Source organism: Paramisgurnus dabryanus, chromosome 15 (assembly GCF_030506205.2).
Source record: "Paramisgurnus dabryanus chromosome 15, PD_genome_1.1, whole genome shotgun sequence".
Classification (NCBI taxonomy): domain Eukaryota; kingdom Metazoa; phylum Chordata; class Actinopteri; order Cypriniformes; family Cobitidae; genus Paramisgurnus; species Paramisgurnus dabryanus.
Window position 1 is genome coordinate 30878476 of NC_133351.1, and position 23491 is coordinate 30901966.

Below are 23491 nucleotides of genomic sequence, written 5' to 3' on the forward strand. Positions count from 1 at the left end.
CATAGAAATGCAACTTGTGAATCTGCTTTGTATTATTATCTGTGGATGGAGCTGAATGGTAATAATAAATCAGGTTCTCTGTTCAGCAAAGGTACATTACAAAAAAGACCATTGTGTGCTTTTTCTTTATTTACTAGAACATCTAATACAATTCATTAAATTATATAAAAACACATTCGCTGGAAAGCTGATGAAATGACTACACTTTTTGACATTCAAACGTATTGACTGACCGTGTTATTTTAAGAACCCAGCTTAAAGGGACGCTCCACTTGTTTTAAAAAAAATATGCACATTTTCCAGCTCCCCTAGAGTTAAACATTTGATTTTTACTGTTTTGGAATCCATTCAGCTGATCTCCGGGTCTGGCACTACCACTTTTAGCATAGCTTAGCATAATTCATTGAATCTGATTAGACCCTTAGTATCACTTAGTTTCAATATTTTTTCTATTTATTTCTTAATGTACTATGAGTGACATATTAAAAGTTGCGGTTTGTCTAGGCTGATATGTCTAGGAGCTATGCTCTGATTCTGGCGTAATACTTTGCAATACCATGGGTGCTGTGTAATATCATTGCATACAATCTTAAAACAAAAACAAAATAAAAAAAATTTCTTCAGCCTGAGAGAACTTGACAGAAAGTTTACTGGGTAGCAATTATGTATAATTTTAATAGAGAACTCAAGCAGGTTTAAAACAACACTAGGGTGAGAAATTATTTTTGAGTGAACTACCCTTTAAAGGGGACGTTTCGCAAGACTTTTTTAAGATGTAAAATAAATCTTTGGTGTCCCCAGAGCACATATGTGAAGTTTTAGCTCAAAATAATATATAGATAATTTATTATAGCATGTAAAATTGACACTTTGATGGTGTAAGCAAAATGTGCCTTTTTGGCTGTGTCTTTTAAAATGCAAATGAGCTGATCTCTGCAATAAATGGCAGTGGCGTAGTTGGATAGTGCAGATTTGGGGGCGCTATTATCCCCTTCTGACATCACAAAGGGCGCCAAATTTACATGCTTGCGGAAAATGGTTTAAAAAAAACTAAGTTACTGGGTTGATCTTTTTCCCATTTTCTTTTTTGATAGAAGCACTGGGGGCCCACTTAAACATGAAAAAAGTCATATTTTTGTGAAATGTCCCCTTTAACAGTTGTTAGATAGAAACAGTTAATAGGTTAAAGGGATAGTTCACCCAAAAATGAAACTACTGTCATCATTTAATCACCTTCATGTTGATAGAAACCATAATAAATTTCATTATTTTAATAAACATAGAGGAAGATATTTTGAGAAATTTTGTAACCAAACCATTAATGAGCCCCTTCACTTCTATAGTATTATTTTATACTACTGTGGAAGTGAATGGGGCTCATGATCGATTTGGTTACAAACATTCCTCAAAATATCTTTCTTCGTATTCATCAGAAAAAATAAATGTATACAGGTTTGTAACATGCAAGTGAAAAAATGACAGAATTTTCATTTTTGGGTGGACTGTCCCTTTAAGTTCACGGCTTCCTGTGACAGCATTTTTTTATTAATAGTCTAAAGCTAAAGATGTTGATATAGTTTAAGCTGTTCAACAGATGGGATTGTCTTATTTCTTGTATTTAATATAGCCAAATAATACAACCACGAACACCTCCAAGCACATCAGGCTGCTCTGTTTTGGTATGACTTTTCTTCAATAAACAGCAGAATACTGAGTGCGATTTTGCGGTACTGAAAGTGCTTTTCCAGATTATTTTTTAAAGTGCAAAGAGGATGTTTATTAGGACATAAAACCTTACGGACAGTTTCCCGGAAAGGGTTTATCCTAGTACCAGACAAAAATGCATTTTTAAGATGTCTTTTTTAAAAATAACCTACACTGACATTTCCTCAGTGCCATTGTTTTGTGTCAAGATGCACACCAGTATAGTTTATTTGTAATGTATGTTTGTAAAAACTACTTAAAGCGGAAGTCCACCCTAAAACAACATTATGCTCCAACACTATATTTCATGCCATATATGTAGTTGATTGTGCTGCCATCAAATGTACTAACTCCATATAAAAAATTAAAGCTTTTAACTGCTACAGTAACGGTGATTTGACGCGTCATCAAATCACCGGAAGAAAAATGCACGACTACATTAATTCTGAATGTTCTAAATGGGGGCGGGTCTTGAGGCGAGATGATTGACAGTAGATGATAACGTTTTTGATTGACAGCTGCACAGGAGCTAACGTTAGCTTGCTTTGCTCGTGTTTATAATAACAACAACATGATAATAACTTTCTACGTAGTATGTTTACCGTAGTTACACAAAACAAGCAACAACTAAGCCAAATGATGTTTTAGATATTTTAACAATTTTACATTACCTGAGTCCGCGGAAAAACTGGGCTGAAAACAGTACTCAAAATCTTCCTGACGAAAGTGCTGGCTGCATATTCAAAGTAGGGTAGTGGTGGGTCAGCTGAGGGTCGCGTTGATGTCAACAATAAAAACTCCCGGTGGCCTGAATTTGTTGTCCTTACATCCACATACTGCACAGGTTCTAGTCATCTTTTATCGAGGGCTTTGGTGATTTCCCCCTCAGAGACGGTTAAAGCGGAGTTACTCTTTGGATGGGTTCGTCTGCCGGCTAACTTCAAGTTGACTTGAGTTGATTTGAGAGCTAGTTGAGCGGTAAAAGAAGTTATTAGGCTTGTTCAACTTCATGTGGCGTTGCAAGAATCGACAGCGAGATGACGTCAAAGTACCGCGAGAGCGATTCGCGAAATCATACGGAGGAGTTTGCTTTTAAATCCCTTTCGCGGAACCTTGACGTCATCCAGCTGTCGGTTCCTGCGGCGCCGCATGAAGTCAAACAAACCTGACGACTGCATCGAACAGTGGTTAGTGGGTGGAGCTAATGAATCAGTTTCGCGCAGTGCATTCTGGTTAATTGTGTCCATTAAAGACCGTTACGAAAATTCCGCTTCAACACACTATCAATCTAATAATCGAAATCGTGCAAATTTATTTATTTTTCCTCATGTATAATGCAAAGTGGACATAAATTACCCGTGATAAACAGGCTAAAATGTCTAGATTGGACTTCCCCTTTAAATGTCCTAATATAACTAAGGCCTAGTCCTGGATTAATTTTAAACCTGTCTGGGAAACTGCCCCAGCCAGATGTAAATCCTGCTCTATGTTGGATTCAGCTTTCTGAGCCTCAGCGCGCCCCCTGCAGGAAGACAGCGCGTTTTCTTATAAACGCCTTGTTGCGTGTTAAACTTTAGTGCAATTTTATTGCAAAAGTAAAGATTTAAAATAAAGTCTTTAAATTCGTTAAATGTTTACTAGGACAACACACGGGGTGGATTCCCCAACAACGATATGTAAATCCTGATTTGTTGGATACGGCTTTCGGAGCCTCAACGCGCCCCCTGCAGGAAGACTGCGCTTTGTCTAATAAGGAATACAGCAGGAAACACTAGGCTTGTTCTACTTCATCCTGCGCCGGAAAAACTGACAAGCAGATGACGTCAAAGTACCGCGAGCGCGATGCAAAATCATGTGAAGAAGTATAATTTCCACTCGCTCTCGCGGTACTTTGACGTCATCCACCTGTCAATTTTAGCAGCGCTGCATGAAGTCGAACAAGCCTATTTGCTGCCCGTAATCGACAGGCACTAAACAACAACATCGCCATTTTCAGCGCTGGAAGGGAGGCGGGGACGCTGAAAATCTCCCGCGGCACAGTGCAGAAGTAGGTCAACCAACAATATCGCAGAGACGTATGAACACACAGTCGAAAAAACAACAAATAACTGAAGAAATTGCGCCTCGTCCTCCGATGCGTCTGTTCTTATTCGGTCTGATGTTTTCATTGTCGGGCCCTGGTTGACATTCAGGCGAATAATCTGAGGATTTTTTGTAATTTTCCACTTCTTCCGAGCGAGACATACGACTGTAACACGCATAACAGGTAATTTGGAGATTAATTTGCCTTAATCTAGTTAATTTAAATCACTGTTTTTTTTGACTAAGTTAACGTAAGATGCTTGTGTAATGAATGGTGTTTTTCTTGTTTCGATGCTCATATTTGTTTAAATTGTTGGACAATCTGATATTATTATACTATAGTTTATACATTAAATGGCTGCAAATGATCAAGCACGTGAAGTGGTTTAGTTGTAACATCAACATCAAATGTTTCGCGAATAAAATTTCTACTAGCTGTTTAAACCTATTACACATCATGTAGGTCAAAAAATAAGCTCCAATGTATAGGATTTAAGCTGCATTATATGTTCATGCGCGTGTATGCGTGTTTAGGCCTGCACTGTACTGACAGTAGGTCAGTTGTGTGTTTGCACTTGGCTTGTTTACGTTGTCACGTTTCATGGCTCTCTTTTGCTCCCAGAAATGAAACGGTTAAGCAGAGACAGAGAGGGCAGTAGCTCATCGTGTGAGGGGCTGATGGAGTCCTGCAAGAGGATCAAACAGCTCGGTGAAGACGTTGAAGATCCGATGTGCGACTGGACTCGACTGCCCCAGGAGATCCTGCTTCACATCTTTCAGTACCTGCCGCTGTTGGATCGTGCCTTTGCCTCCCAGGTTTGCCGTGGCTGGAATCAGGCTTTCCACATGCCAGAGCTGTGGAGGTGCTTTGAGTTTGAGCTCAATCAACCTGCCAGTTCTTACCTGAAAGCCACGCATCCTGATCTAATAAAGCAAATCATTAAGAGGCACTCCAATCATCTACAGTACGTCAGCTTCAAGGTGAGATGCTTGCATGGAGGTTTATTGTTGTCATGGGCGTCGGAACAAAAAAAAATGTGGGTGGGTCCAAGACATTTACTTGAGTAGATGCCATTTTCTTGAGTTGGTTCTACATCATTGGTCTTAAAATTTGGTTCCGACTCCCATGATTGTTATATGAATTTCTAAGGTTGTCACAAGACAAACATGTTCTGTTCATACAGCATATTGAATCAAGTTAGTAGTGCATTTCAAGGCAAACAGGGTTAGGGATTGGTTAAAACCTTAACCAATTTAAACTTTTAATACTGTTGAGCACATAACTTGGACCAAAGATACATTTCTATTCAATTTCATTTTGAAAGCAGCTAAGTAAAATAGAAACAAAGAAAAGACAAAAAATAACAAAAGCATGATATACAGTAGTTTAGAATGGTGTACATGAAGGTACAGTGTTATTACATTATTCAAATAAGAAAATACATTTGAATAAGTAGTACCCCATTCCAAACTATTATGAAAATAGTCTAGGATGGAGTTCGTGGAGGTATTCAAATGTGTGACTAATAGAATAATGCAATAAGTAAACCTGTAATTCCAAACTACCGTATTTTCCGGACTATACGACACTCCAAAGTATAAGTCGCATCAGTCAAAAATGCGTTTTGAAGATAAAGAGACATATATAAGTCGCACTGGACTATATACCGTGTTTATTTAATAGTAGATAAACAATAGTATACAGAACATACCTGGGAGGCTGAATAGGCTAAATTAACACGAAAAGCCAAATCAAGTTTACAAAGGTCACAAAGTCATTCCGCATCACTGAATCCATTGAATTACATAAATACAGGAGCAGCATAGAGCGGACTCTTGGGGCTGTAGACGGTAATGGTTTCTATTGGTTCATATGAAATTATTTTGATGTATAAGTCGCACTTGACTAAAAGTTCCTGGACCTGCTAAACTATGAAAAAAGTGTGACTTATGGCGCTTTTCCATTGCATAGTACCCCACGGTTTAGTTTAGTTTGGGTCGGGTCGGCTCACCTCACTTTGGCGTGGTTAGCTTTTCCATTGAGTTTGGTATCACTTCACAGTGGGAGGGATTTTAGACATGCCGTTATATTTGCGCTGCATACTGCTGTGACGTCATACAAGTGAGAGCGTCCTTGTACGTTCCCATTAATTTATTTATCAGTCCGCCACAAAATAAAAATTGGCCACCACAAATAGATGTTTGCACATCATGTTTATCACTAAGGTTACCTCTATCTATCTTGACAGTTTCGGTATAAACACCCGTGGCGTCAGTAGTTGACGCAATCCGCTGAGCCTCATTGAAGTTGCATTTAAGCATATATGCGGACGTGCTCGTCGCGAATGTTCCGCCACAAACTGCAAGTTTGGAAAAAACTGTTATGGTGTTCCTGATTCTCAACCTGTGGATGTTTTTCATCGCTAAAAGGGAGTTTGGGAACTTATAGCAGAGCACAAATGACAACATGTTTGCTCGAGACACTGCAAGCTAGCACTGAGGTAAAGCTAATCTTTACATTATAGCGATGACGCTTAGTGACGATTGACCAATCAGTGATCTACTGTGTTTTCGCGTCACGTTTGGTATCAGATCAGATCGCTTGGAACCCCAACCGAGGCGGTACGAAAAAAGTATCGGGTACTACGTTCTAGTGCTGTGTTCAAAATATCGATACGACGATACATCGTCATGGGCGCCTGACGATGCGCGCATCGATACAGCACCTTCCGTATCGATTCGGATGTACTTTTGAAAGTAACGTGAAGAATTGCTGTTAATCCGTGATCCATATGGAAAGGACGCATGTGTCCCGCGGAGTACGTAGAGTTAAAGGTGGCGGGGTATACTTTCACTTTGCGTGTCTGTCTCGCTGGCGCACGTGTCTGCATAGTGAGCCGCTTACCCGTGCTCTCTCTCTCGCGCGCGCATTAAAGTCAATGATTTCAGTATGAAAGCGCAGATATCTTAGCCTATACTACTGCAAAGGGCTTTATTAGCCATGCTCTTATAAAACAGTACTGACGCATTTGAGAAGAAACACGACAAAGATTTGCATGTGAAAAGTGTATTAAGTCTGACTGCATGTTTATAGAGATATTCATAGATGTAGAATAATGAGAGACAAGAGTAAGGCACCATCTTTGTAAAACTGCTTTTAAAAAAACATAAGTTAAGTACTAACTCTGGGATTTTAAATATTTCTAATAGCTATATGAATGGCAAAAACACAACTGTTACAACACTGCTTATTCAATGTACAATAAACAAATAATAATAAAAATAATAATAATAATAATGTTACTAAATTCTGAACAAAAATGTAATTCAAAATAGTATTGTATCGTGATGTGCATCGTATCGGGACCCTTGTATCGGGATACGTATCGTATCGGGAAATTGTTGGCGATACACAGCCCTACTACGTACTGCACCCAATGGAAAAGCTCCCAAAAGTAAGCTGACCTGACCCAAACTAAACTAAACCGTGGGGTACTATGCAATGGAAAAGCGCCATTGTAGTCCGGAAAATACGATATATCCTTAAATGTTGTCCAGAAATTCAGAATGATTTCTTCATAGAAATGCTGTATAAGGTAGGGATGTAACGGTATTATAAATTTCGTGGTATTGCGGTATAATATTTTGCCGGTACAACCGTGGTCACGTGATTCGGTAAAACATTAGGTCTTCCGAGCAACACGTGTAGTTTTTTTCCGGCCAAGTGCAGCGAGTGGAGGGACGCGGGAACTACAATTCCCATAATCCCATGCGTGCCACTCTGATGCCTCTCTACAAGTGGAGCGACAATGGCGGAAGCAAAAGAAACGCGGATTTTAAATCTGATGTGTGGAAAAAGTTTGCGTTCGCTGTGACAAGAAACGAGAAAGGACAAAATGTGATGGACATACAAAAAACGAGTGAGTAAATCCGTGAATGAGGAGAGTGTGTATGCCGTTTCTCAATTAGAAAGCAGCCTCCTTAGGTCGCTGCAGGCTGCATCTGTCATTACGCGCCTGGTGTATTTAAGTTAACTGAGTATTACATTTGCAAGTCATAAGCGTGTTACAACAATATACGATTAAATAAGAATAATTGTCAACTTGAAAAATGTTAATACTCTGAAATAAGACGGTCTTCATGACGTATGCAGCCTACAAATGCGACCTATGGAGGCTGCAGACTTCCGATTGGGAAATGCACCCATGTATTGAGTGAGCTGACCTCAGCTCTAGGTCCAGCTACAATAATTAAGCTGCTATTTTCATTTTTACTGGGTTGCTTTTGTTTTCATGAATTGACCCGCTTAAAACCCATCATCTTTTCTTGATTCTACAATCACAACTGTTGCTTTCATAGGAGTATCAAGCATTAGCATTAATAATAATAATAAAAACTAGGTCAATTGAGGGAGTGACTCAATTCTTAAAACCTGACTGATTGGGAGTTGTTTAAAGTTGACAAACTAAACTGAAACGTTATTTTTTTATTTTATTACATGGTCTAATTATTTTTGTCCTTTTTATGAAAATTGTAAACACTACGCTACGCTACACTTTGTACATTGTAATGTTCAGTCTTGTTTAATGAACACTTATGGCAGTTTTTCCAAGTCTTCATATGTTTTTCCTTCCTGTAAATGTTTCAATAATTACCGTACCGTGGGCATCCTACCGAAATACTACCGTACCGTGAATTTTTGATACCGTTACATCCCTAGTATAAGGTGATAATATAATATTAATAATACTAAGTGAAGTAGCGAAATGATACCTCAAATCATGTCCGACTTTTTTAAATCAAGGTAATATATTTAAAATGCACCTATTTCATTGCTAAAAACAATGTTATTTTGTGGATTTGGTATAATACAGTGTATTTGCATGGTTTATGGTTAAAAAACACATTATTTCCACATATCGTAAATTTTTGTAGCTCCATATATCCTGCCTTCCTCCAGTGTTGTTTTCGTCGATGACGACAACGAAATGATTTCGTTGACTCTCCCTTTTTTATGACAATAATGCAACGATGTCTAGCTAAAAATGTCTCTTAAGGTGACGAAAACATGACGAGATGCTTTTGAGTTTTTGTTGACGAGACAAGATGGAACGTAAATGATAGAAGTCTGACGTTCAACTTCACAGTGCATGTCATTTCTGCCTATTTTGTGTGAAATCAGCAATGCTGCCGCCCGCTTCCTATCCTTGTTTTGGGTACGCCCACCACCCAGCTGCCGCCTTGCTGTGCACGTGCAAGGGATACCACAACAACAAAACACCTGCGGCTGCGTGACTGCATTTGTGCGCGCTCACGAGACGTTTCCCGTGCACGAATAGTGTTCTGCACGCTCGCTCGCGCGTGGTTTTTGTGCACACGACTTTTGGGTCTGATTAAATGCCATAGAATACGGCAAGCGGCACCTGAAGGCTCATCAGGTTGATATTTTTTCAAAGGTAACTAACAAGTCACGCTGTTAACCTATCATATACATTCAATTTTACTCGACAGTCAGCTTGTGACACATTTCATGGCTTTTTTGAGTAAAACATCGATTCTGCTGTTACCACTTTACCTGTGTGTAATGTGGTAGTAGCTCAAAAGTTTTTTGCTGTTTAAACTTTAAACCATTCCTTTATTACTGTGATTACTGGTGAAAAAGCCAATGTGCTAAAATTTTAGAATTTTAGATTTTTTTCAATTCATGGAAAAATATAACTTGAAATATGGGCATAAAAGGGTTTTTTTAGGAGCTTGGCAGCACTACATCTCCATCAATGAGAAAGTCTATTTTATTATGCAAAAACTGTTGTTTTATGAATTGCAACACTTGCTACAACCTGTCAAACCTAAGCCCATTTCCAATACTTTTTAACCTAAATTAATTTGTTAAAGACTTTTTTTTTTTACTAAAATTGACTTAAACTTAACTAAAACCTTTTTGCATTTTCTTCGACTAAAACTTGACTAAAACCTATTTGTGTTTTCGTTGACTAAAACTTGACTAAAACTTGACTAAAACTATCAAGTTTATATGTGACTAAAATGTGACTAACACTAAAAAGCATTTTCGTCCAAAAGACTAAGACTAAAACGGCTGCCAAAAACAACACTGCCTTCCTCAAACGCATTGATTTTGTACAAAACTCATCGATCTGAAAAGCGCTGTGTCTCTGATTGGTCAGCTTATCTGTACGTTGTGATTGGTCTGAATACCTCTGACGTCAGTCGGAAATGTGACGCTCCTTACCATGTTTGAAAGATTCGCTCACAATGCAATGCTAACAGGAGTTAACTTACAGGCTGTGAGTCCAAGTTAGAGGAATTATGATAATGTCATCTTTACTACATCACCAATCCCAGGAAGTAAACCGTTGCCTACAATCCGTGTGTTTCTTGTAGTCCAAGAAAAGAGATTTACGTTGGAGACGATAACTCGCGTCATCGTTTACTTTGGGGTAGGGATGGGACGATTAGCGGTTTCACGGTTAACCATGATAAAATGTCCTGGCGATTAGTATTATCATTTAAAATTTAATTATCACAACCGTGTTTGATTACCGTGATTTTGAAAACTTGCGGTAAATCCTCTCCAGCCAGAATCAGTTTGACACAGGCGCGCACATGCAACATAGTTTTTTGCCCAAGAAGGCATTTAAGGGATAATGTATTGTATTCATTCACTGTAAACTTATTAGACAGATTAATTTATTTTTTACTACATTTCAGGGACATGAAATATTAAATTGTGATGTTCAAAAATAAAACTTTTTTTAAAAAATGTTTTCAGTGTGTGTATCAGTTCCTTTTGAACATTTCCATCTAATTTTAATAAAACCATGATAATATTGATAACCGTGATATCACTATAATCATGATATGAAATTTCCATATCGTCCCATCCCTACTTTGGGGTTTGTACTTTTTCCAAAAATTGTTAACATGTACTAATACCAGGGAACTACAATGCGACCATTTTGGTCGCATATGCGACCTTTTGAAATGCCATTGCGACCCTAAATTTTAATGGGTAAATTTTACATTTTTTTGTACCTACCTTTTGTTTTAGGCAATATGCTATGATTTACTATGAGCATTTATTAAAACAGAAATGTGTATTTTAAGAATACGTTTTATAACGTGCTCTGAGCCTTCAACACGGTGAGGTTTCGCGTGCTTTCTGTTTCTCAATTAATTGGGTCGGTGCGACCGGAAGCAAGTGTCACATTGTATTCTTCCATGTGTCTGAACTTGAGCAGAGTTTTACCATTAGAGGTCTTCACAGAATACCCGAGACCCGTGCGGTTCCGGGATTATATTTTCAATGGTCAGTTGCGTCGGGGTCGGTCCTAGTTTAATTACTTCGGGTCCCAAGTGATTAATATTTTGAGTAAAACCCGAGTCGATCGGAGAACGGCCGCGAGCGCTACCGCACCGTATCTGTATGTTTTATTATTGTTCATTATTATCCATAACAAAATATAACTAATTTGTGCGACCAAATCATGTTTTGCGCCAGTAACCGAAAAGTTAGTAGCGCAAGTGCCACCACTGGAAAAAGTTAGTGTAGTTCCCTGACTAATACACACTTAGGGCGTTTGAAAAGGGTGGTCTGGGGTCCGGTTCATGTGAACCCCAGATCGGTTTGCTGCTAATGTGAGCGCAATCGCACCAAATCGTGGAAGTGAACCACTGTTAATTACGTATTATATGGAATGTCCCACCAAAACAGACGTGTGTGTTTGTGTGCGTGCACTTACATTGACAACAAAATGCATAGAATGCTTGCTTGACTTTTGTTCTTATTTTTTTAAACCTTTGATTTTGTTTTCAAAGAAATAATACAGAAACGCACTTTCGTCTGTCTGCCGCAAACATACTAAAGTCTTTTCGATGACAACGGTCTGTCCGCCGACGTCAATTTTTGCGGAGGCATTCAGAAATCATCTCTCTGCTTGGAGTTCGTCAATCACGCTTGTCGTCTTCTCGTTTACAGCGGTTGCCAAGCAACATGAGAACGCGCCGGCTGCAGCTTGATGATGCAAGCGTACCGCGGTTCGGATACATAAATAATATGTGAACACAGTCCATGGGGGGCATGGGGAGGGGGAAGCAATCGAACTCGGGTTCGGACCAGGCAATCGCACCAAATGTGAAACCGTCCTTAGAGACCAAAGGAAATGTAAAATCGTGAATAAGACCATAGTTGCTCTTTAAATATCTGAAGGGGGGACTTGTGCCGTATCTAGAGACTAGAACAAAAAATAATGAGCAAAAATATCTCTTCTGACCCATATTTACAGTTATTATTCTTAGGAAAATGAGCTATGGATTTATTAATATAGTAAATATGTTTTTTCTTACTAGATTAATTACCATTTGTTACACCATAGTTTTAATATAACAACTATGGTTATTGTGGTGGGACCTACATTTGTGGTTGCTACAAATAAAACAAAATGGGAAGTGTCTGAAGGGAAGTATTTTGCATTCATGCTGTGTTAAACATGCAACTTTTGGCTTGCTCAATTCTCACTCATTTATGTCAGGGCTTCAGCAATCAGTAAATATAACTTCATTGCAGACGCGCAACATCTATTGGACTTTTATTGCATTGCATTGTATTAAATTGGTTATTTCATCCCAAAATCCTAACTCAAACACAATGATATTTAATACATTTATAAACTGCTTCACAGGCCGGGTGAAAGTGCCTGGAGGAGCAAATATGTAAATAAATAATGGTTTTACATATGGAATGCCCTTCAAACACTTACAACCACCTACTGTAGCAATGCCTCTGCAACCAGCCAGAACATCCTAGTGTTGACTTCTGCATAGCAATAGCAAGCACAGTTTTGTCTAGATTTTGCAAACATGTTTCATTCAGACTTTTCTAGTAGTCTAATCACAGTGGAAGTTCTTAAACACCAGACAAACTAATGACCGGGATATATGAAGATATTCACTCACTATGTAGTGTAGCACTGTTGTAGATCTCATTTTACTTGGAAAGAGTGCATTTACAATATCTGAAAAACTGTTACACTTTACAGTAATGTTGCATTTTTTAATATTAAATGCATTGGCCAACATAAACAAATAATATACTCTATATATAGTAATGTATAGTTTTTAGCATATATTAATCTTTGACAAGTTATTGTTAGTTAATGCCAGTACAATCAGTCATGTTAGTTTGTGCTTTAACGAATGATAACAGTTACAACTTTTGATAAAACATTGGTAAATGGTGAAATAAACACATACTATGATTAATAAACGCTGTAATAATATCGAAATATCGTTATTCCATGTTAGCCAATGCATTAAAACTATGTTAACCTGTGGTAAAGTTACCAAAATAATGAAATTTTGCAGCAAACACTTTTATTGTTATTAGACCTTAGAGGAAAACATGTAGTTAAATATGTTTGATATGGCCCTTTTAAAGGGTTTTGACTAGAAGGCATACAGCTATGGCATAAATCTCATGAGATGTTGGGTTAAGGGTTCGGTTTGGGGGTAGGGTTAGGAGGATGAAAACCGCAGTTCTGGCTAGATGGTATACAGATACTGCCTAAATCCTGTGGAATGTTGAGTTTAAGGTTGGTTTAGGAGTAGATTTGGATTAAAAACAACGCTCATCCGGCAAGATTTTTACGAGATTTTGGCCGTTGCTGTAAACCCTTTTAAAGGGATAGTTCACCCCAAAATGGCAAACCGTTTTCTGTCTGACCTCGACTTTCTCGTGAACACATTTACAGCCGTAGTTTTTAAAGTTTGAAATATAAATTTTTCCATACAAATACCCAGCGCTTTACCCCATAAGCAGTGTTGCCAAGTCCGCTTATTATAAGCGACTTTGGGCTTGCTTTTTTGTAAAGTCGCTTACAAATATTAGTAGTCGCGGGTCTCGTTATTTTGGGCTTGTTTCTAAAGTGTAGTTGCTTATTTTGGGCTTGATCCCAGCTCCATAATAAGTTGTCAATCAGATATTTTCTATATGTTATTTAAACGTAGGAGTTTGTCTAGCCTGTTCTCTCCGTCTCTCCCCTTTCCCCATACACACAGGAGACAGCAGTTTTTTTCCCACCCACACCTGTTTCTAATTGGCTCTGACCCAGATGGCAACGAGTACTAGCCAATCAGAGGCAGAGCAGGGCAATCTGTTTTTTTTCTGACTAGGAAAACGTAGCCAGTGAGTGATGTAAACTTTAAATTAATGCGCGCGAGTTGCGACTGATGTTGACTGACTGGACTGTAGGAGAGTTTTTTGGAGGAACAAATGCCTGGGACAATGTGGGAAAAGACTGGGAGAAAGAGAAAGGAGTAATAGAATTGATTCAACCTGTCGTGTGGGACGACTCAAAGCACTGTGCAGAGTATCAGTTAAGTGTGAAATACGTGCACACCATGCGGACCTCGTACAACATGATAGCACATAGAAACATAACAAATACAGCCCCGTTCTCCTCAATGGTCTCGTACACACTGCAAACTTTCGGGAATGACAACCGCATGTAAATGCTGGAGCGAATCCCCTAAATGTTCGTTTCATGTCTGTACGGAACAAGACTCACTCCCGAAAATGTGATGATTGACATAAATAACCATAGCAACGTTCTGCCGTCTCGCGTGCTTATCACTCACAGCTTTGACCAAAATAAACTAACAGCATTGTGTTTTTTTAAACTGACGGACGGACGGACGGGGGGGGGGGGGGGGTTGCGTAGAAAGTCGCTTGTTTTGGGCTTGTTTTCACAGGCCTGGTTGCTTATTTGTCTCGCGAGATCTGGCAACACTGCCCATAAGTCATTTAATAACCATGGATTAGTTTTTGATGAAGGATGCAAGTTTTAAAGTTTTAGAAATGGGGCACTACTATTCAATGCCTTTATGAAGCTAAAAAGGGCCAGGATATTATTTAATATAAATTAGACTGAAATGAAGAAAATCATGTACACCTAAAATGATTTGCTCAATTATTTATGTTTTAATTTTCATTTATGTGAGTCCGACAGTCACCAAAACCTAAAAATAGTGCGTCAGTTTTGAAATGAAATCGACTGCGAAACACTTATGAAAATGTCTTGTCTGAATACACAGGTGGACAGCAGCACAGAGTCAGCAGAGGCAGCGTGTGATATTCTGTCTCAACTCGTCAACTGTTCATTGAAAACACTTGGGCTCATCTCAACAGCACGACCAAGCTTCATGGAGTTACCAAAGGTATCAAAAGAAATATTATGGTTGATGAGGTGTTAAAGGCCCACTAATGTGCGCTGAAATGTGCAGCATTATTAACCCTTCAACTTAAAACCAGAAGTTTCTTAACTTCTTCCACCCTGAAGCTATTTTGGGGATTTTCGCCTGGATTTGGCCTACCCAATTTCAAAAGCTTCCCATACCCACATGCAGAGGTTTACATACAAAAGTTTGGTATCATTTTACAGGAAACCCTTTGAAATTACATAAAACACTGTTGAAAGTGCTAAACATGGTTGTATGTGATGTCAGGCCTCTAATAAACACAAAAATAAATAGGCGCTTTTTATGTTTTTTTTCTAAAGTTTTTATTTGAAAGTATATAACTCTGGTCCTGGGTATCTCAGGTCCCTGCAGACAGTTTTGTTTGATTCCAGCAATTGTCAGCTTACAGAGGAAAAAGGAATTTTTTCTCTATCATAATATATGCAAAAGTTATTTTACTCCAACTGATGGGAGGAATAATACGCTTATGGTGTACAATTTCTGCCAAAAAACATTTGAAGTGCTACCATAACCACATACAGTGGAATAAATGCAATTTCTTTATATCATTTTAAAGAAAACCCTTTGAAGTTACATAAAAAGCTGCTGTTTGTGACAAATATTGTTATTTATGTTGTTTTTCATATGATGAAACACCAAATTTTCTTTTTTTTATGTTGTAAATACTGTCTTTGATAGTGTATAACTCTGGTTCTGGGTGCTCTAGCAGACTGCAGACAGTTCTGGTTGTTACCAGCAGCAGACAGTAAACACCCAAAAAAAGAATGAACTCTTTAGCATGTCGCATTCAAAAGTTATTCTCATTTTACTAAAGGGTGTGAAAATACATTTTTCATATAAATATTAATTTTTTGTTTTGCACATATAATAAATAGCAAGGGATTAATTATGCAAACAACCAAAGAAAATGCTGTGAATGGACTCATTGTTTAGAGTAGGACCTAAAATAAAAGATGGTGTATCATTTGTGGCTATATGTGCTATCTGAGGCAGTTCACACTCAAGTTTCACATATGTTTACAAAAGACCTTACCTTATTATTCATTCGATGATTATTGGATATGTGTTGATATTACAACAAAAATAATTCTTTAGCCTTATTCCTGAGAGTGAGAGCTTTCATTTGATATAAGACTTGCCCATGTTTGTCATTTTTGAAAAATATGAAATATGTGAATATTATATGATATCAAAAAATATTGGGGGGGTGATAGTGTAAATTAAGTGTAAATAACTTTCTTACATTAAAAGATATGTCAAAGTGATGCATATCTGCAGAAAGTAGAGACTCTAAGCTTTCAAACAGTATCTCATATGTGTTACTGGGGTCCATGACGGAGCATTAAAGATTAAAAGAATCTTTTATATTAAGTCAAAATACGAAATTTTGGACCCGGGACAGGGTCCTCAGGGTTGAAGAGGTTTATTAAGAAGCCCCTCCCCTTTTTCCTAATAACCATTTGTTTATGGCACAGTCCAGCAAAGGCGCATTTGACAGCTCGTGAGTGCCACAGTTGTAAAAATTAAGTCTAGAGAGCATTTGATTGGACAAGAAGTGTAGGATGACGTCATTATAATTCTGGGCTTTTTCAGCGCACGCGTGACAAACTGTACGTTTTGAATGCTTATATCTTCTGGATGCGAATTTTGTCAGGATTTCGGACCATACCAGTTTATATATATCCTTAACCCTAACATATTTATATCAAAAGGAAAAAAGTTGATTTTGATTTCATGGGGACTTTAAGAATCCTTACACTGTCTTATCCCTCTTATCTTATCTTTCTTCCTGCAGTCCCACTTCATCTCTGCACTAACAGTGGTGTTTGTTAACTCCAAGTCTCTTTCATCTCTGAAAATTGATGACACACCAGTGGATGATCCTTCTCTCAAGGTTCTGGTAGCCAACAACAGCGATACACTTAAGCTCTTAAAGATGAGCAGCTGTCCACACGTTTCTCCTGCAGGTACTGTAGGACTGAACCACTTAATAATAATTCAAAAGCAATTATTGAGCCAAAAATAAGTAAATGTAAATTAATGTATTATTTCTTCTTATTTTAATGTTGAATTTTGAAAGCTGTTGCGTTGTTTCAGGTATCCTGTGTGTCGCTGATCAGTGTCACGGTTTGAGAGAACTGGCCCTCAACTACCACTTACTGAGCGATGAGCTGCTCCTGGCGCTGTCTTCAGAAAAGCACGTGCACCTTGAACATCTGCGCATAGATGTGGTGAGCGAGAACCCCGGTCAGCAGTTCCATACCATCAAGAAAAGCAGCTGGGATGCCATGGTGCGCCATTCACCCAAATTCAACCTGGTCATGTACTTCTTCCTGTACGAGGATGAGTTCGGCCCATTTTTCCGCGACGAGATACCCGTCACGCACCTGTACTTCGGCCGCTCGGTCAGTAAGGAGGTGCTAGGCCGCGTCGGCATGAACTGCCCACGACTGGTGGAGCTGGTGGTGTGTGCCAACGGTCTGCGGCCACTGGATGAGGAGCTGATCCGCATCGCTGAGCGCTGCCAGCACCTCTCAGCCATCGGATTGGGCGAGTGCGAGGTCTCCTGCAGCGCTTTCGTGGAGTTCGTGAAGATGTGCGGCCGGCGTCTTTCTCAGCTGTCTATTATGGAGGAGGTTCTTATCCCAGACCACAAATACAGCCTGGATGAGATCCACTGGGAGGTGTCCAAACATCTGGGACGTGTTTGGTTTCCAGATATGATGCCCACCTGGTGAATTTCATCAGTCAAAAGAAAGGCTGTCAGACTGAGACACACGTTTGTTGATTTGGACTAAATGGAAAAAAATCACAGCTGTTGTAAATTCTTACACAAGCTTTGTTGTGAAGAGTCTCATAAAAACATGTCTGGGTTTCATTTCAGACAAAAATCCAAAGAAAAAATATATTTTGCATAATGAAGGCTAAGAACCAGAGTCAGAATAAGCTTTTATGCAAAGTATGCTCATGCACACACACATAATTTGGCTTTGTACAGAAGCTTTCAGTGCACAGAGAATAAAAAGATACAGATAATAATATGAACTGTATACGTATAGAGTATGTACATTTTCTCCCAAATTTTTGTTGTCAACATTATAAACAGTACAACGAAACTACAATGATTAGAAAACAATGTATACTTGAATATTTTTACTAGGTAAATTATTTCATCATTTGATTGTATGACCCAGACATGTCCTAAAAAGGTCTTGTTCCCTCTTAAAGTAGAGCATAGCTATACTACACTAAACAAAGTAATTTAATGAGTTCAGTGAGAGTCACTTTATGTATTTAGAATCACATTCTCCATTCTCAGCATCTATTTACATATTATTTACTGAGCTGTGCTGTAACTTTTAGTGCAGGGCACTCAAAACATCTCTAAGAGTTGAAGTATAACAGTTAAAGCATTGTAAAGTAAGCTAATCGTTTACATTTAAATCACAAAATGAGAATCACATTTGGATTACAGTACTGTAAGTACACTTATAATGGCAATGATCGCATTCTTTGTAGATAATGAACAGTATTTTTTGTGAAATACACATTTTATATTAATATATGGTATCACTGTAGAAATTCCTTGTTGCACTTGAATGTTTAAGGTTAAACAACTTGAATTAATAAATAATAAGTTAGAAGTTGCTATAAAAAATAAATATAAAGTTGTAATAACTTAAGCCCATTCAACATTCATTTTTGAATGGGCTATATATTGTTGGAAAGGTCTAAGAATGTAATTTTAATATTTCAAAACCTTTTAGCAGTAATAATGCGCAGTAACTGTAATTTAATAATTTGTGACAAGAGTATGCAGCAAACCAACACAAATCTCTTTTTTTTAATAATTTTACTTATAAAAGATTATTATATTGCATTATTTTTATTTATTACAATAAATTTAAACTGCTATAACAAATTTCTTAATATTTTTAAAAAATATATTTCTTTAAAACGATACCAAATTTAGGCTTCTAGACCTGAAAAATTTGATATTAATTTGAAGGGATACATCACTTATGCCCCCCAATCAAAAAGGGCTCTCCAGGTAAAGGGTTAAACTTAAAAATGTAAGCGCAACAATGAATATTTTTACAGTATACACACATTTGTATATAATGAATAATATTCACCTAATTGAAATACTTGGTAACGAGTTAAAAGAGAACAAAAACAAATTGTTTTGCAGCAAAGAGAATAGTAGAACTGAAATGTAAAATATAGATGGGTTGGGTATGTTTGAGTTTGTCAGAGTGGCCCGACACATACAGATGTGTCCATAAAATGGAAAAGAGAAAAAAATGTTGATAGATTTCTATTGGGTTGCATCAAGAATGTTGTGAGACTTGGCCATTGCATAAGTGATAAATTATTATGAGATTCAAAAATGGAAATAATTGTAAAACTGCCCAGACCTAACTGCATTAAAATGCACCTTTGTTTCAATTTAACTATTGGAGTGGATAAGTTTTCCTTTAAGAAGGAAGCCCCATATGTTTGTATATATGCTGTGTGTTTCAAATAAATAGAAACTTCTCTTGCTTCCTCTGTGAAGGTTTATATATTGTTTCTGTGCTGATCTTATTGAGATGAGTGGGAATATTTCCTAGATGGATCTTTGTACCCTTGTAATTAGATTTTATCAGCAGTGTAATTTATTGATATGCTTTATATTAACGCTTTAACTTTGGCTCAGATGCTTCTTGTTGATTTATATGTCTATATTAAAAAATTAAAATTAAAAAATCAATGTTGTATTTTCTTTGTTCCTTTACACATTTTTTTTTCATGATTCACGATTAAAGCTGACATAATTTTTTTTGTTGAAACTCTGTTCTTAAATTTTTTGTCAAAACATGTTTATTATTATGTTATCATTTTATTATTTTGTTTAATGGTGCTACTTAGCGGTATTTTTTAAGTTATGAAGGTTTAAATCAAATCAAACCAATTGCAGTTAAATGGATATTAATTGGAATGCAACCAAAAAATGAGATTTCTGAATTTTTTTTATCTCGTTTTGCAACGAAACTCTTCATATACATTATTTGCAGGTGAGAAGCTATTAAAAAATGAACACCACCATATTTCCCATATTCTGTCCTTAGTTATTTAATTATAAAAAACTATTATTAGTTCAAACTTGTTTAAAAATGATCACTAAGCCTTTTGCTAGAGAATGGTGAATTACATTGTGTCAAAAAATATAGAAGTTTTACCAAAAAAGCAAGAGTAAAAAATCAAATTGGAAAAGATCCTATTTATTTGAGAGCTAAAAAACATAATAGCATTTTTGTTATTTACAAAACTTTGATTCAGACCTTTTATGAATGTTGCACAAATAAAAAAAATCATATTTATACTAAAACGCAAAAAAGACTATTTACAAAAGCATTTTAAACATTCACAAATTCATATTGGTAAACATTATAAACAGTTATCTGGTGGTACTGTGACATCATACTGATTAAAACAAACCAATTAAAATTCAAAGACAGAAAGTGGGCATTATGGTAAGGGAATCTCCTCGTAGATTATTTTAAAGTAAGGATATTTCATAGGCAGTTTCCAATATTCAGAGTTAAAGTACAAATAAAAGGTCTTCTCAAGGACCATCTTTTCATAAGCTTCTAGGAGACTCATAATGGCTTCCCATGCTGACTGGTGAGGGCGAAATGAGTGATAAAACTTCTGGATATCTGTGGCAAGACCTTTTGTAGAAGACTGCTGAAAAATAGCTTCATCTCCCAAATAGATAGGCTCTCCGCTGTACAGATAGATCTTTGTATAATTGGTCTGGGTTTTGCTGAGCAGAACAGCACCCAACTCCAATAATTTCCTGTATGTGCGGTGCACAAACTGGGAACAGTCGTAGGAATCAAACCAAGTTGTAGCGTTAGATCCAGGGTCTGTCTTTACAGTCCAAGTCTCATAAAAAACACCCGTTGCATTGTCCTCCTGAACCCACCGGGCCATCTCATTAAATATCTCACCTAATAAAAGAAAACATGTATAAACCTGATGAATTAACAAATATATTATACAAGCTTAAAATATTACTTTGATTTACCTGAAATCTCTCCTATTTTCTCCAAAGTACCATTCTGTTTCCAATGTATCTCATCTATTCCCTCAAAAAAACATGCGGCTCCCTGGTTACACCAAAACGGTGCACTTATATTTTCTCTTTCATGAGGAAAAGTGCAATTCCCAAGCTGGAATAGCTCATACCACTCCATAGTGAAGTTTCTTCCAGTGTTCTCGTTTGTAAACCCGATGGCATCGTGCATGATGTGCTTAAGAGTGCAAAAACTCTAGATTAGACTAAACTGAATAAACCATTAACAAGAGACCTTTTATTCAGTGATGCACTTACAAGCTTCCCCAGCAGGTCACCATATTTAAACTCCCAAACCGGAGTCTGAAGTCTGAACACTGAGATGATGTCAGATTCCTTCATGTATGGTATCTGACCACCTGGATCTCCAGTGGGGCAGAATGGATATAAAGCCTGGCAGTAAGGGTCAACATCTGGACGTCTGTCAACTCTCCTAGAAATAGAGTTTTTGCACGTTAGTTATGAACATACTAGCATTTGAGAGCATAACCTTTATTTTAGTTTGGTAGTTGTCAAACACTGTCTTTTATTTGTCAAGTACATATATAGGTCGTAAATAAAAAATAAAAAACGCTGTCCTTCCGTACTACTTGTCCAAAATAGTCTTATGGTACCTACAAAATCAAATGCATCCTTAACAAAAATGAAAGTGTAGGGAACATAAAAAACATCATGCTTTTATTATGACACCGTCTTAAAATCAAAATAAAAACTCAAACAACATACAATGCATAGTCGCAATTATAAAAATTATACGTTTAAATAACAATAAATGTATGTTAGATTAGGTAACGTTAGGTGTCTGCAGCTTACTTGTAAGGCACTGGCCAGACTTGGTTTCCATGAACGATACAAGCCAAACACAGAGTCCAGAAATGAAGAAGAGCAGCGTGAATAATAAGCCCAGAATGTTTCATTTTAGGATAGTGTTGCAGAAACATTACTATGCTGTCTCACTAGCAGATATATACACTTAAGTTTCACATCCTTGTTTTTAACACTGATCACACGACTTTCTAAATAGCGTCAACTGGTCAGTCACGAGTTTTTTGTGCGCCTTCTAGTTATGGCTTAAACATCCTGTCAAAATAAAAGTCACATAATAATAATAATAAAAAAATAATAATAGGAAGTTGTATACATATAATGCATATTATTAGAGATGCACCGATATTACATTGCTCTGGTGGTTTTATTTTTAATTTTAAGACATTTGACAGGACTGTGCGTTTATTAAAAAAAATAATGCATAGCCTTGGAACACTTCTCAACCAATCAGAATAAGCATTCAACAGGCCCGTTTATAATCTCTAGCCTAGAGGTCAGGAGGAATGGCTCAAATCATCAGATTTGCAAAGGTTTATTATCTCCATATATATCATACATATAAATTATAGCAGGATAACTTACTAAAGAAAAAATATAGGTGACAGGCAGGTTGGGACCGCCTACTTTATTAACATACGGACACGGAAATACATAAATAAATACATGTAGAAATTAATAATCAAATTAAAAGTTAATACTTTTGACAAAACAACAGAGGCGAACACTACTTGAGTATTTTAAGTATATTTTCCAAGCAGCTGTGCTTTATCAGAGTTTTTGTTTTGGGAAAAATTACTTTACTAAAAAATATTCACTACATTCTAAAGCATAGAATCATACTGTGTATGGGTCATTCTACAGAAACGTCCACTTTTGGTATGGCAAGATTTCTTAAACATTTTTTTTCTAACATTTAAATTTAGACCACATTATTAGATTACTCTTTGACTTTATGAGTACACATAAATGACAGCTTAATGATTTTTTATTTTTGTGTGTGAATATACATAAAGACTGCATACACCATTTTTTTTTTTGTCAGTGGTGTTACCTTACTTCTTTAGCAATATTAACCCTTGTGCATCCTTGAGGACATTTTTGTCTTTTTCAGTTTTGTTTTTTGATAACTTTGCCTGTGTTAATGCTAACTGCATAAAATTTGCCACAGGTGTGCATTTTTATTGGAATTTTAATATTTCACCTTCATTTCCTTTAAAAAATCAATTTTCTACTAGGTACACAAAATACTTCCTCTCAGGACCTTTTGGACAAAAATGTCCCCATTGAAACCCATTAAAACGGCAATTTTTAATCCCGGTGCCATTCAACTATAAAATGATGCAATCTTTGTTAGGCTTTCATTCTGTTGGCAAGGCTTCAAAATTTTAATTTTTACTATTTTTTACCAGATGGTGCCATTTTTTTTAGGTTTGGCATATAAAGCAAATTATCGCTTTATTGTTGTTTTCTGCTTATGCATAT

At 37.0% G+C, this 23491-nt stretch overlaps 2 protein-coding genes across 2 annotated transcripts; one reads left to right on the top strand and one right to left on the bottom strand.

Moving 5' to 3' along the window:
• The first annotated feature begins 3669 nt into the window (after window positions 1-3669).
• Window positions 3670-19801, top strand: fbxl3a (F-box and leucine-rich repeat protein 3a). Its single transcript, XM_065293070.1, has 5 exons — window positions 3670-3970; window positions 4409-4767; window positions 14896-15018; window positions 16856-17027; window positions 17158-19801. Exons 2-5 carry the CDS (start codon window positions 4411-4413, stop codon window positions 17796-17798), a joined length of 1293 nt encoding a protein of 430 aa, XP_065149142.1. The 5' UTR covers window positions 3670-3970; window positions 4409-4410; the 3' UTR covers window positions 17799-19801.
• Window positions 19802-20306: 505 nt separating this feature from the next.
• Window positions 20307-22261, bottom strand: cln5 (CLN5 intracellular trafficking protein). Its single transcript, XM_065293072.1, has 4 exons — window positions 21995-22261; window positions 21440-21614; window positions 21134-21359; window positions 20307-21056 (listed from the first exon to the last, which is right to left on the bottom strand). Exons 1-4 carry the CDS (start codon window positions 22120-22122, stop codon window positions 20572-20574), a joined length of 1014 nt encoding a protein of 337 aa, XP_065149144.1. The 5' UTR covers window positions 22123-22261; the 3' UTR covers window positions 20307-20571.
• Between the last annotated feature and the right edge of the window lie 1230 nt (window positions 22262-23491).